At 44.2% G+C, this 14,261-nt stretch overlaps 2 protein-coding genes across 3 annotated transcripts; both read right to left on the bottom strand.

Annotated features, from left to right (window-relative positions):
* Positions 1 to 287: 287 nt before the first annotated feature.
* On the bottom strand, positions 288 to 9,356 carry LOC114800613 (zinc finger, MYND-type containing 10). 2 transcript variants are annotated; one of them, XR_003751413.1, is made up of 13 exons: positions 9,147 to 9,356; positions 5,623 to 5,731; positions 4,961 to 5,077; positions 4,817 to 4,870; positions 4,503 to 4,646; positions 4,323 to 4,411; positions 3,753 to 3,853; positions 3,289 to 3,461; positions 2,047 to 2,172; positions 1,849 to 1,970; positions 962 to 1,087; positions 676 to 826; positions 288 to 577 (listed from the first exon to the last, which is right to left on the bottom strand). XR_003751413.1 is itself a non-coding variant. In XM_028998220.1 (12 exons), the coding sequence occupies exons 1-12, from the start codon at positions 9,230 to 9,232 to the stop codon at positions 736 to 738; spliced, it is 1,338 nt and encodes a 445-aa protein (XP_028854053.1). In that variant the 5' UTR covers positions 9,233 to 9,356; the 3' UTR covers positions 288 to 735. The 2 variants fall into 2 exon arrangements, 1 of the variants encoding a protein (XP_028854053.1); XM_028998220.1 differs by having other exon boundaries at positions 288 to 826.
* A 472-nt stretch (positions 9,357 to 9,828) lies between these two features.
* Positions 9,829 to 14,179, bottom strand: nprl2 (NPR2 like, GATOR1 complex subunit). The gene is made up of 11 exons (XM_028998651.1): positions 14,020 to 14,179; positions 13,767 to 13,858; positions 12,739 to 12,907; positions 12,194 to 12,302; positions 11,857 to 11,993; positions 11,682 to 11,779; positions 11,383 to 11,419; positions 11,207 to 11,300; positions 10,944 to 11,058; positions 10,280 to 10,422; positions 9,829 to 10,198 (listed from the first exon to the last, which is right to left on the bottom strand). The coding sequence occupies exons 1-11, from the start codon at positions 14,095 to 14,097 to the stop codon at positions 10,131 to 10,133; spliced, it is 1,140 nt and encodes a 379-aa protein (XP_028854484.1). The 5' UTR covers positions 14,098 to 14,179; the 3' UTR covers positions 9,829 to 10,130.
* Between the last annotated feature and the right edge of the window lie 82 nt (positions 14,180 to 14,261).

Raw genomic sequence — 14,261 nt, 5'->3', positions numbered from 1 at the left:
CATAACTCCACATGTGTTCATTCATAGTTTTGATCCCTTCAGTGAGAATCTACCAATGTAAATGGTCATGAAAATAAAGAAAACACATTGAATGAGAAGGTGTGTCTAAACCTTTGGCCTGTACTGTAAGTTTTATTTTAAGGCACACATGGAGACTGTCATGCAAAGTTGACTTGAGAGACCACAGTTTCGCTCATGCAAAGAACCATTTCAGAATTGTTTAAGCGATTAAACATGTCTATAATATACAATATCTACCAAAAGTGAGTCCACCACTCACATTTTTGTACATATTTTATTGCATCACTCCTTAAGACAAGATTGAAGATATTACACATTGATACAAGGTAAAGTAGTCAGTGTACAGCTTTAAAAAGTGAGTGTTTCACCTTTGTGAGATAAGTAGTTGCATGAACACTGTATTAGACATGGGATGGATGGTTTCACTGGTTTTATTAGTTTTCCGCCACACTGGTATAACATCACAGCTGTCAAAACGCCTGTAGTTGGAAGTGAAACATTTGGTGGAAACACACTGTGCTCAGTAACGCTGGTCTTGGGTCCGTTTTTCACAAATCTAGCGGGAAAAGGAGAAGAAAAACGTTCTGAAATGCCATTCCCAGTCCAGCTGAGCACACTACTGGTCAGAGTTCAGATGGCTCCCATTGCACTGACTGTGCACTTTGACCACAGGCATTCATGTCCTTCTCCATGGCAGCCGAGTCTCCCAGGCATTCATTTCCCATCCTTCCTGAGTTTCTCTGTGGACTTGGCCACGAGCTGGCACACCACCTTATGTTTAGGCCAGTTCTTCACCTGGCACTCTCTGAGGTCACAGGAACAGAGAAGTGGGGAATATTAAACAATATTAAGTTCATTCATCCATTTAGATGCACTTTTCTCTGTGAATCTTTGCTGAAATACAGAATAGTCTCCTAATCTGGACGGGATGTAGACTTGCCTCTTGCAGTACCACTCGCTCTGGCAATGGGAACAGCGCTTTGTGGCTTCGGCTCCACAGGAAGCACACTTTGGCTTCTCAGAGATGAGATTTTCCAGGATATTTAGGTTGTATAACTGAGACAGCCTGAGTTGCAAAAAAAATTTTTTAATTACATTTTAAATGTACTTCAAATTTACATTAAAATGGCCGTGGCCTATATAGGAGCAACTCACAGATGAGCTGAGCTCCTCACCCTGTCAAATAGAGTAACTCCAGCAACCCCATGAAGAAACCTCTATTTCTGTCATAATTCATCAGGTGAGGACAGGGGCATTGACAGGTTCATTCAGAGCCTGGTATTTACACTATAATCGTCAGTGTGGTCAGCCTGTATTTGAGGTGATTGAGCGTGAACGTTGCGAATTGTCTGTGAAAATCTGTTCACTCTCGATCTTTTCCTTTGTTTGTTCAGTAGTCTGTTCCAACTTGTGAAAAGGTGCAGCGTGAGCTAAGCTGAAGTGGAAAATGGAAATTCCCCTCTTCTTTCGGTCAACTGATAACCGCACGGAGGCACTTCCCCATCTGAGAAGTGAAGTGATTGTCACTTGTGATACACAGCAGCACAGCACACGGTGCACACAGTGAAATATGTCCTCTGCATTTAACCCATCACCTGAGTGAGCAGTGGGTAGCCATGACAGGCACCTGGGGAGCAGTGTGTGGGGGTGGTGCTTTGCTCAGTGACACCTTGGCGGATCAGGATGCGAACCGGCAACCTTCTGATTACGGGGCCGCTTCCTTAACCGCTAGGCCACCACTGCCCCATGTTATCTGCTTATCCATGCAGCGACAAAGTGTGTCACAAATTGTGGTGGTGTGCAACTGGAGATGCGTATCCGTCTCACCTGCCTGCCTGTTCTCTCAGCTCGCTGTCTGAGGGGTTGAAGGTGTTCTTCACCTGATGTTTGGCAATGGCCTGCCACTTGCCTGCATTCTCCTCCATGATGCTGTTACATATTTCCGGCATCTGGTGGTAAGACGTCCAAACTGGTGAGTGAACGTCACCATGTGTGTGTACGTGTGTATTTGTGTGTGGTCCATACCTGCTCCAAGATTAGGTCCTTTTTTGGGGGGGCAGGGTCCGTAACCGCCAGGTGGCCGAGGAAGCGGCGAAGGTCCTCCAGATTGGGAAGCTGGTCAATGAGGACATCGTTTAGAAATCCTCTGAGCTGTGGAGTCAAACACAACCAGCCAACATAAAACCCTTGGACACTCCTCACCATGTTACCTGTATTTGAAAATGAATATATAAAAAAGTGAGTGATGGAGAGGGATCCGGCCTCGACAAAAGCACCGTACCCACACACTGCTCCCTGGGCGCCTGTCATGGCTGCCCACTGCCCACCAAGGGTGATGGTTGAAAGCAGAGGACACATTTCACCGTCAATGACAAGCACTTCACTTCACGTTCAAATTGTACTGTTGTAGCATTGTTGTAAAAATTTGCGGGAAACAAGTCTAAGCGAGTAAAAAGTGGTCAACCAGTGGTTTTCAGTTCAAGTCTTCGCTAACTCTTAACTCGGCATTTGAATGTATACAGCAAAGAAAGAATTTCCTTGCACAGAAATGTAAATGTTTTCCGTACACATGACAATAAACACTCTGAATGTTTAGTTCCATAATAAACTGCAGTATGTGCCTCATGCCCTTTCTCATCCATGACAATACAGTAGACTAGGATGCAGAACACAGCTGTGCAATTAAAAGTCACACAGGTTCTACTTAGGATTTGTGCATAAATGTCCATAATGTGACACCAGGGGTCACCAGCCCTGGTCCTGGAGGACACTTGTCCGGCATATTTTTGTGTTTAACTGACTCAACCTCTGAACTCGTCCTCACCCAGTTCTTGAGTTGAACGAGGTTTGCCCACTGCTCACCAAGGGTGATGGTTAAAAGCAGAGGACACGTTTCGTTGGGTCACCAATTTTAGCTATCCTTCGGTCTTTTATTAACTCGATGCAGGTCAAGAATTTGACTATTTCGAAACATAGGACCATGGGAGGTGGCTTCTGACAAAGATGTTCATAACATGTTGCCAACCGAAACAATAATGACTGCAGTAATTAACCAATCAAGGGCTCGTTTAAATCCAAGTAAATCCAGCTGTATTATTATTTTTAGGCTTATCATTTCATGGTGACATTTGTAATTTCACGTTAACTATTACCTTTCACGTTAACTATTACCACGTGAACTATTACCTATGTTGATTAATCTCTCAAGTCATTTCTACATCTTCTCTTAAAGATTAAATGAGACCCTCCTGTGTGGATATGTTCTACCTTTAAGAGCTGGTTCTTGTTGAAGTTGTTGAAATCATATTTCCCCTGGCATTCAGGCCTCAGCAGCAGGTTCAAGAGGGTGATCCACACCTGCCCATCCTGTTTGCTCATCTTCAGCTGGTCTTCAGGAGGAACCTCCCTCCACTTTCCATCCATGTACTTCTCAAGCCTGTCTACAGAGGGAGAACGCTCCTGAAACAAGAGCATCTAAAACAGGGAGAATATAGAACCTCTTCCTAAACTGATCTAATATTGGGTGGTAGTGGCCTAGCGGGTAACACACTTGCATATGAACCAGAAGATCCGGTTCAAACCCCATTTACTGTAACTATTGTCTGTGAGTCGCTGTGAATACGGTATTGTATGACCAAACCACCGTACGAACTTCACTCTCTCTTTTGCACCTCTACACAACCCCAGTGCACTTCTGCATTACACTGATGCACGACATCATGTTTTGTTACGTGCGTTATGTCGGCTCCAGGGACTGTGCTCCACCAACTGCACCAGCACGCAGGGGAGGTTATGGGTGCGCAGGAGTCTACTGAGCACGCTCAGACCCAAGCTGTGGGAGAAATAAGCATTACGACCATCACAATGTCTCAAACCCGCACAGAAACTGAGCCCAGACACTATAAACAGAGCTGAAAGTGACTGCTCCTCTGTGAATCGAATGTTAGGTTATTCTCAGCATGAGAACCCAGGGCAATAATCTAGTTCTGGCATGCTTTGTCACATTGGGTAGTGCATGACTACAATTCATGATTAGTGGTTAAGGCTACTTTATTTGTGGACTGATGCTCTGATAGATACATTTACACAGATAGAATCAAATAGTCATTATTGTTTTATACAGTGGCATTAGGATTGGGTAGAATTACCAAGCAGAAAACATTGTGCAGTTGTGTTCTGCACATATTTCTGTACAAAGCATAAGCATAGAAAATGTTTTAATGTTATTGGATTTGTCAGCTCCACTCTAGGCCCTGCTTTCCATTCATTTGCAAAGATAGAATGCAGTGTTAATATAAAACCTCTCCACGTGGTCCGTGATGTAGCGCAACACAGACAAGGCCTTAAGGGCAATCTCCAACTCCAGCTCATCCCTTTGCTTCTGAAGGCCCTGAAGGGGGAAACAGCAGAACGATGGTCAGAGTTGCTTACTGATGGAATCCTGGTACTGTTCGTCATCAGCTCCCACACGGGCCCCTTACCTGTACAGTGGTGATATCTGGGCCCGTAATGCTTTCTTCGGAAGGTTGCTGGCCGTGTGCCGTCTTCCCTATTAGAAGGGTAAGTTTACGGTGGCAGTAGTCCACCAGGTCCACAACTGCATCCTCTGCAGCTTCACAGGAGTCCTGCAAGTGAAGCCCATACGCTTGCTAGGTAAATCCAGTCAGCTCCTGTCTCAGGGGTTCATATCCTCAATTTTCTGAATTCTTAAGATCTGGATCTGATCAGACTTTCAACATCGCTAATGTACAGATGGGATGATGGAATCATTTCATGAATGCATAGATGTACTCACTTTATGATACATTATAGTCTCCAGAAGGTTCATGATTGTGGCTTCATGGTAAATCTAATTGAAAGAATGAAAAAACTGCTGTAAATTCTGTTTTGTAGAGCAGCGAGATTCGCGATGGGTAAATGTTACTGTGAAGGAACTCACCACCATGTACAAAGCAGTACTGCTCTTTGGATTGAAGTCTTGAAGTTTACAAAAAATTGAGAATATCTTCTGTTTCCAAATTTCAACAGAAATCATGCTGTGGACCAGAGTGGGAATCTGGAGGGCAAACAAGAGTTTTATTAAATACAAGAACTAAAGAAGTTGAATGAGGTCTGTAAGTGATGTGATTGTCGTTGTGAAGCACAGCACACGATGACACAACGAAATGTGTCCGCTGCTTTTAACCATCACCCTTAGTGAGCAGTGTCAGTCAAGAAATGCGCACTGAGTTTTTTTTGTTGCTCAGTGGCACCTTGGCGGATCGGGATTTGAACCGGCAACCTTTGAACCGGCAACCTAGGCCACCACTAGCCCCTTATAAATGAACAGAATAAGTACCATTCATATTTTTTATTAATCAGTGAAGCTTGGAACTTGGAACTGGAACTGCTGATAAGGTTCTAATCTACATGCAGACCCCAGAGTAATTTACAACATGAACCATGTCTGGACTGGAGTTCTGGCCAATTTGATGTCTTTTTAATGCACCATGTCTTTTTAATGCACTATATAAAAAACAAAACATGGACATTTCTAAAAGACCCGTAACTTTTGAATATAAAAACGATCTGTTACAGCCCACTGGTGTTCAGTTCTCTGACCTTTCCCAGTGAAACCAGCAGCTCCTTGACAAACTCATCCCGGTTGGAACTGGCATCCAGTACAGCTTGCATGTTGAGTTTCTCGATATGCTCATGCTGATGAAACCACCTGTACATGCCAGCACACCGGAATGATTGTTAGCATTTGCGACAAAGTCAAAATCTTTTTCAGAACAAAGATCTGAAAAAAACAAAGTAAAGAAGCAAGCCTCTGTAACAGGGAATTCATCCGTTATTTCAAACAAATGATCTTTTACCAGATAACAAGTCCATCCCTCGCTGGGTTGGATATGAATATTGTTACAACCCCGGCCCTTACTGCTCACGTGTACAAATATGAAATCTGACCCAAAGGAAGAAAGGTCTATGTGTGTCTGCTTATTGAATCTAATCAACAATTTGTCGTCATAAATCGTTTTCTGGTAACAAATGCCCATAAATTATAATAATTGTTATCTTTTTAATTAGCAATAAGCTACACTGAACTGTCAACAAATACTGCAGCAGCTAATTCAGTCAAGGGCCTTTTATTTATTTATTTCCCCCCCCCCAAATTACTAGGCCTTGCTGGGCCTACAAAGTTCACCGTATAACTGTGTGAAAGGTCGGAGAATGCAAAAGCATTGTATTGTATATATCAGAAATATATACAATAGGGGTGTTGGAAAATATCAGCATGTTTTACGTGGTGATATATCCAGGTTTTTGTATAGAAATGTAGTCCACCAGGTGGTGCTGTCGAGCGTTGTCCAGCAGAGATGAGACTCGGTCTGCGACTACAACCTCCCCTCCTGTAGATGGCGCTGTACAGCTGTTACTGCCTTGCATTTCAGGCAGAGTTAAAATCGCAAAAATGCATCTTATATTTCAGCTGTTTTTACAGTTTCAGTTAAATGTAGAATATTGCAATATTTACGTTATGACAATATATCATGATATAATCGTATCGTGACATACCTATAAACAACCTTACAGGCGGGGAAGACCAGGCACAACTGGAACACAACTACACCTTGAAACACTTGAAATAACCTGTCAGTGCAGGAATCCTTATCTCAGCACAATGCATATTAGTGTCCTCTTTGTTTAATAAAATAATCAAACGGGAGCTTTGGTTGTATTTTACCTTTGCAGAGAAATTGTTTGTCCCCAGCACTTGTTCTCGGGTTTGAAAATGTGGCCTTTTAATGGCTTTTGTTGACTGGTGTTGTGGTATTAGATTAGATTAGATTAGATTCAACTTTATTGTCATTACACATGTACAAGTACAGGGCAACGAAATGTAGTTTAGGTCTAACCAGAAGTGCAATAAGCAGCAAGTGCAGGATACAGTTCAAATAAGTTAAGTTATATATATATACATAAAGTGATATGTGCTATACATAAGGTGATATGTGCAGTACAAAGTGATATGTGCAGTACAAAGTGATATGTGCAGTGCAGTGATTATCAAGAGTGAATGGGGGGGGGCAGAGGAGTTCAGCAAGGAAACAGCTCTGGGAAAAAAGCTGTTCCTAAGTCTGCTGGTTCTTGTCCGTGGTAGCCTGAACCGTCTGCCTGAAGGCAGGAGAGAGAACAGTTCGTGGGCCGGGTGGGAGGAGTCCTTAAGAATACTGTGAGCTCGACGCAGACAGTGCTTCCTCTGGATTTCCTCAATGGATGGAAGTGGAGTCCCTGTGATGCGCTGGGCAGTTTTCACCACCCGCTGCATCGCCTTACGCTCAGCAACAGTGCAGCTTCCATACCACACTGTGAGACAGCTGGTAAGGATGCTCTCTATTGTAGAGCGGTAAAAGTTCAACAGGATGGTATTGGGTAGCTGGTTCTTTTTTAATGTTCTCAAGAAGAAGAGGCGCTGGTGAGCCTTCTTGACCAGGCTGGAGGTGTTAATGCTCCAGGACAGGTCCTCTGAGATGTGGGTCCCCAGGAACTTGAAGGATGTAACAGGCTGCACAGTCATCCCATTGATGTGGATGGGATCATGCGAGCCTCTTCTCTCCCTCCTGAAGTCCACAATGAGCTCCTTGGTCTTGGTGGTGTTTAAAAGAAGGTTATTTTCTGTGCACCAAGTGGCCAGATGCTGGACCTCCTCCCTGTAGGCAGTCTCATCGTTGTTGTCGATGAGACCTATCACCGTGGTGTCATCTGCAAACTTAATAACGGAGTTTGATCCATACATAGGTCGGCAGTCATGGGTGAAGAGGGAGTAGAGGAAGGGGCTCAGCACACAGCCCTGTGGTACACCAGTGTTGAGCGTGACAGTAGTGGAGCGGATGTGGCCTGACCTTACATGCTGTGGTCTGCTGGTCAGAAAGTCCATAATCCAGTTGCAAAGTGAGGTGTTGATGTCCAGGGCTCTAAGTTTAGAGATTAGCTTAGAGGGGATGACAGTGTTAAATGCTGAGCTGAAATCAACAAACAGCATCCGTGCATATGTGTTTTGCTTGTCCAGGTGTGTGAGTACAGAGTGCAGCGCTATGGAGACTGCATCCTCTGTGCTCCTATTGCTACGGTACGCAAACTGGTGTGGGTCCAGAGTTGGTGGGAGGAAGTCCCTCAGATGTGCCAGGACTAACCGCTCGAAGCACTTCATGATTATGGGTGTGAGTGCTACAGGGCGGTAGTCATTCAGGCATGTTGGACTAGAATGTTTCGGCACTGGTACAATGGAGGTGGATTTGAGGCATGTTGGAACAGCTGCTTGGGCGAGAGACATGTTAAAAATGTCCGTGAATACGCCAGCGAGCTGCTCTGCACATGCTCTAAGTACGCGCCCCGGGATGCCGTCTGGTCCAGCAGCCCTGCGCGCGTTTATCCGACTCAGTGCAGTGCAAACATCTGAGGAGGTGAGTATGATGGGCGAGTGGTCGGTAGATGAGGGGATCTTGACAGCAGGTTGCTTGTTGTCTCTTTCAAAGCGAGCATAAAAGTCGTTGAGCTCATTCAGAAAGAGGACATCTGTGGTTGTGGGGGCTGAGTTGCTGGGTTTATAGTCTGTAATGGCCTGAATGCCCTGCCACAAGCGTCGAGGATCAGCATTGGAGAAGTATTCCTCTAGCTTTAGTTTGTAGCAGTGCTTGGCCTTTTTGATGCCCCTCTTCAGGTTCGCCCTGGAAATGCTGTAGGCCTGTGCATCACCCGATCTGAAGGCATTGTTGCGTGCCTTCAGCAGGAGACGCACCTCCTTGTTCATCCAAGGCTTCTGATTAGGGTATGTGGTGATCTGTTTCTGAGTAGCATAGCATAGAAGCATAGAAGCAGTGAAAATGCCTCGAAAATGCCTGCATTCTATTAGCATAGAAGCAGTGAAAATGCCTCGTTTGGTGTAGTAGTAAAAACGAAAGACGTGTCTGTTCTACACGAGTAATCTGTCACCACTAATATTTTAGCATTGACGTATTGTAAATAAACCAGGTGACCGCAGGTTACTAAAAAAATAGCTGTGACAGATTACTTCGATTTTGTAATAGTTGTAGATCAGCCCAGTGAAGTAACTTAGCCCGTGTTTGCATGTGCGCACCGACCTGGCGGAGCCGACCTCCTTCAGAGGAAACTTCTCCAGAGCCTGGATGAAACCCTCCGCCTCTTGGAATAAGATCACGTTCTCCATCGACAAACTCAATTTCCGACCGAATAAAGTTGCGATCGATGCGATCAGCGCGCACGCCGTGTTGATCAACTTTGGTCGTCACGGTAACCACCGTGCGCGGGGGGTGATGGGAAACGCCTGCATAGGAACAATTTGATCTGGCTGTTTATTTGTGCCGCCACGTGGTGGCGCCGTGACCTCACACCTCAATCCGGGATATGGATGACAAGTATTGATTTATGATTGTGCAAAAGCCACATACAAAGTGAAAGTGGAGTGATTGTCAATGTGAAACACTGCAGCACAGCACACGGTGACACAACAAAATGTGTCCTCTGCTTTTAACCATCACCCTTGGTGAGCAGTTGGCAGCTATGGTAGGTGCCCGGGGAGCAGTATGTGGGGACGGTGCTTTGCTTAGTGACACCTCAATGGCACCTTGGCAGATCTGGATTCGAACCAGCAACCTTCTGATTACGGGGCGGCTTCCTTAACCACTAGGCCAAAACCACTGGCCAAAGGATAAAAGTGCTACTAAAAATGGTATCTTTAAAATGCTGTTACCAAATTCACCTGTAACAAAATACGGTTTAATAGATGATGGAAACTGAGGCAGATTTCACTGGTGGGACAAATAAAACCCATAGACAGTTTATTTATATTATTTCTCACCAACAAAACCGCACATTTGTATCTGAAACGTTCACTACATTTGCACTGAAGCCTGTGTGAATTCATGGGATCACACAGAGCTGAGAAAAGATTAGGCTTTATCGGGCATGAAGTAACAGTCGTCCTCGGTCCCCCTGTCTGAGCCGGGCCGGGCCGTCCCTGCTGCGGGAACTGCAGATCGTGCCGCTCGGCAGGGGGTTGAATCCAGCACTCGCGCCTGCTGTGGTGCCGTAGTGTCGCCGGGACCTCATTTCCAGCAGATGATGATGTTCGGGTCATTTTCAAGCCGTTCGTCCAGCTCCCTGTAGCTCATTCCTGTGGTGGTCGGCAGGGAAAGTTTGCAGTTAATTACACTCAAATGAACATGCATCGAATTCAACCAGCCCTCCAACTCACCGGTTTTGCAGCAGATCTCATCATAACTGTGGCAGCCTGTATAAAGCCGTGGTGGCCTGCTGCGCTCGTCGCGGACAACTTTTACGGGATACTTCTGCAGCCGACGAATGAGACCCTTCATCAGGCCGAATTGGATTAACTTCCTAATAGGAACACAGTGTTACTACAATCTGACACAGGCAGAAACACGTGACGTGTCTCACTTATTTCACAATGGAATTCAATTACGATTAGCCATTAGGAGGACTTGACACCTAAATAAAACGCACTGGTGCATTCGGTGTTGATTGGCCAAATCCTGATGGGAGGACTTCTCACCTCTGCTCCACAGTAGACAACTGCCTGCTTTACGGTGATTAAATGAAGACTGTTGTAAGCACATGTTTAGGTTTTCCGAGGCCTCTGACACATAAATTGTAGTTTTCACTCCATTCATTTAGACAGGGGGCGGGGTTTGTGGGGTTTGTGAGCCCAAAGTAACCCAAGTGTCCAAGGTAACTGCTACCCAAAAGGCAGGAGAGAATAAGAAGACTTGCCTCTCAGGAACATGGGTATTGTATTTAAGGCCTTTCCCTTGATTCATGTGGTTTCAATATACCTATGTAAAGTGACTACACATTTAATTCCTAGAGGTACACACACAGACACACAATGCTTCACACACCTTTCATCAACCCGCTGTAGTTGCTGTGAATACCGGGAGCAAAGGTCTCGCACCGTGGTTCCAGGGGTAAGACCGCAGTACAGCTGGAACACATCTCTGAGACTAGCCCTTTGTCCTAATTAATAAAAGATAATATATATATATATATATATATATACACACACACACACACACACACACACACACACACACACACACACACACACACACACATACACAATTCCTATATTGGCTGGAAAAATTCAAGCACATTGTCCATTTACCTGCTTTAGTCACATAATGCAGACACTCTTCCTGAATGCCCTTGTCGTCTATGAGGTTCTGGACTTTAGGTGTTGCACAATAAACATTGGAGTACTGAAGAAATGCAGAGTATAATGTGAAAAGGCTGGATTCAGATGGATTATTATCAATTCTGTACATTCATTGTTAATATTACCTGAAATATTGATACAAGGGTCACAACTTCATAATACCTGAATAAAATAAAAAATGATAATGGAAAAAACTATTAAAAATACCCCTCATCATTAACACTTTACATTTTTTCTTGTTGGAAAAAAAATATGTGCATTTACTTCAATAGAAAAAAATTGTATTTCAACCCATGTCTACTGATGCACTTTGCACTAAATTATACAAAAACAAGGACATTTTTAAAATTCCCCTAAACTTCTGAAAGGTAGTTCATTGGCCTAAACAGCAGTTAGCATCATACATATAAAACAAAATACTCACAACAAGTTCTGAACAGCTATTCGCACCAAATTCAACTCCACGTCCGCCTCAGCTGAGATCTTCTGAATGTGTCGAAAACCATCGATGTAAGGCAGGATCTATGGTACAATTTGCTGAGGTCATTCCTCAGGTCTTTTATATGCATAATCCTCCCAGTCATAAGGTGCCCTCATACCTGCTGTGTGGTTAAGTCCCACTGGGACTTGATGAAGTGATCTTTGCTCTGTGTGAAGACTGGAACATCGTACTCCTGCACAATCATAGGATCCTTCCGCAACTCGATCAGCTTCAGGTGAATTGTGTTGGACTTGTCTGCAGGAAAACAAAGAAAAGAACAAATCGAGAGTGAAATGTTACAACTGTGCCTCTGGCTGTTGATCTACCTGGAGAACAATCAGTACAAACTAACGTGTTTGTTGATGTTAAATGCCTTAGACTGAGCCACCCCCCCCCCCCAACTAGGTGTACACACACACACACACACACACACACATCACAGGAGGGACACACACCAATAGGCAGAGTGCAGGCTCCAGTGGTGTTGAGTTCTTCCAGCAGGGTGGACATGATGGGTAAGAGCTTCTGTTTGCTCTCCTCATTCGAAATGAAGCCGCTCTCTAGCTGTAGGGGTAGGTGTGGCAATTAAACAACACATATGAACATCAATATCAAGACATTGATATAAGACAAGACTATTTCAGTATATTTCATTATATGCAACTGTATTAATCCAATATGTATCATTCTATTCATGTATTATTTTTTTGTTCTGTTGTTCTACATAAATTCAGATTGATTGAATAAAAAGTAAAAAAAATGTAATAAAATCACATTGACTGAATACCTTGTAATTTAGAATAAACTTATTTATCATTGCATGAGAAGCAGTGACAAAGCCATTAATCTTAATTAAATTAATCCAAAACTACATTCATGTTCACGGCATTATCACAGTGAATCAAATGATGCCAAGGCCAATTGGTCCACCGGTCAATATTCAGCAGCACTATGATGAACCACGAGGCAACTAGACCCTCTGGGATGTGTAGACCTTCACCTCCAGTGTGGTCAGGTATCCTGACAGCTTCTTTACCAGAGGTTCCAGAGCACAGGTCTTCGTGCTGGAGTCGCACACCAGGCCAAGGTTAAAGAGCAGAGCATTGCGACTGTACTTCTTGTGCTCAATGCACACAGGGCATCCAATGAGTTTCTTATCCAGGGCCGTGCTGCACCAACCACAGCAAACATAAAACCATGTGACGTGTAGTCGTTGAGTGACAGGAAGAGCAGTCATCCCCACAAACCCCACCTGAGATGATCGCTGCAGGTATATGCAGTGGGTACAAAAGTATTCAGAGCCCCTTAAAATGTTCACTCTTTGCTATATTGCAGCAATTTGCAGAACAAAATTAAAGTTTGTTTCCTCATTAATGTACACACAGCACCCCATATTTCAGCAAATGGCTGCAATATAACAATTTAAGGGTGCCTGAATACATTCCGTACCCACTGTACACTGTGATCCCCACAAAGCAACCCCAATACAGTACAGTACAGGCCAAAAGTTTGGACACACCTTCTCATTCAATGTGTTTTCTTTATTGTCATGACCTTTTACATTGGTAGATTCTCACTGAAGGCATCAAAACTATGAATGAACACGTGGAAAAAGGCGAAATAACTGAAAACATGTTTTATATTCTAGTTTCTTTGCTCTGATTACTGCTTTGCACACTCTTGGCATTCTCTCGAAGAGTTTCAAGAGGTCGTCACCTGAAATGCTTTTCCAACAGTCTTGAAGGAGTTCCCAGAGGTGTTTAGCACTTGTTGGGGTCCAGCTCACCCCAAACCATCTGGATTGGGTTCAGGTCCGGTGACTGTGGAGGCCACGTCTCTACTTTTTGTTAAGTACATAACTCCATTCATTCATAGTTTTGATGCCTTCAGTGAGAATCTACCAATGTAAATGATCACATTGAATGAGAAGGTGTGTCCAAACTTATGGCCTGTACTGTACACTGTGATGACAGGAAAGAGCAGTGATCCCCACAACGCCACCCCGAGATCATGGCTGCGGCTACATACACTGTGATGAGCTTGTTCTGCAGCTCTGGTTTGGTGATGATGTAGACCTGCACCGTGTCGAACAGCTCCCTGGAAATATACTCTTCCGGAACCTGCGCGGCGAGGAATTCAGCTGAACAATTCGCCGCATTTATAAGCGCACAACTTTAAAACGGACCTTTACAAACAGGAAACGTTTCTGAAAAACAATGCTGTTTAGAGTCATCGTCACGCCAGCGGGCTGACATAAGTTTCCGTTTATATGCGCACCTACCTGGTATGTAATTTTTGGACCCAGCGTCGGATGAAATTCGCTGAAAAATATGCACTCAATTCGACTGTGGGCGTCCATGATTGTTTTTGTTTTGTTTGTTTGTTTGTTTCACGTCCTGTGACGTCTTCGCTACGCTGCGTCGTTGCAGCGTCCGCCTCAGAGCGAAGTGCTGCCACCTAGAGGCCAACAAACCTGTAGAAATAAAAGTCTTATTAGAACGTTTCGTGTCAATGTCGCAAAGC

The sequence above is a fragment of the Denticeps clupeoides genome, chromosome 12 (genome assembly GCF_900700375.1).
Source record: "Denticeps clupeoides chromosome 12, fDenClu1.1, whole genome shotgun sequence".
NCBI classification, from domain to species: domain Eukaryota; kingdom Metazoa; phylum Chordata; class Actinopteri; order Clupeiformes; family Denticipitidae; genus Denticeps; species Denticeps clupeoides.
The sequence above is the reverse complement of the archived record's forward strand: the minus strand, read 5'-3'. Positions and strand labels throughout refer to the sequence as shown.

What these genes read in the sequence shown, in the direction of transcription:
- LOC114800613 (XM_028998220.1), bottom strand. Translation starts at nt 9,232, where the DNA reads ATGGAGAACGTGATCTTATTCCAAGAGGCGGAGGGTTTCATCCAGGCT. An exon ending in CAGATATCACCACTGTACAG is followed by an intron (nt 4,412 to 4,502) that starts GTAAGGGGCCCG and finishes TTCCCCCTTCAG; the next exon opens with GGCCTTCAGAAGCAAAGGGA. An exon ending in ATCACGGACCACGTGGAGAG is followed by an intron (nt 3,854 to 4,322) that starts GTTTTATATTAA and finishes TTTCTCCCACAG; the next exon opens with CTTGGGTCTGAGCGTGCTCA.
- nprl2 (XM_028998651.1), bottom strand. Translation starts at nt 14,097, where the DNA reads ATGGACGCCCACAGTCGAATTGAGTGCATATTTTTCAGCGAATTTCAT. An exon ending in GATACCTGACCACACTGGAG is followed by an intron (nt 12,303 to 12,738) that starts GTGAAGGTCTAC and finishes CTACCCCTACAG; the next exon opens with CTAGAGAGCGGCTTCATTTC. An exon ending in AGCCTGCACTCTGCCTATTG is followed by an intron (nt 11,994 to 12,193) that starts GTGTGTGTCCCT and finishes GTTTTCCTGCAG; the next exon opens with ACAAGTCCAACACAATTCAC.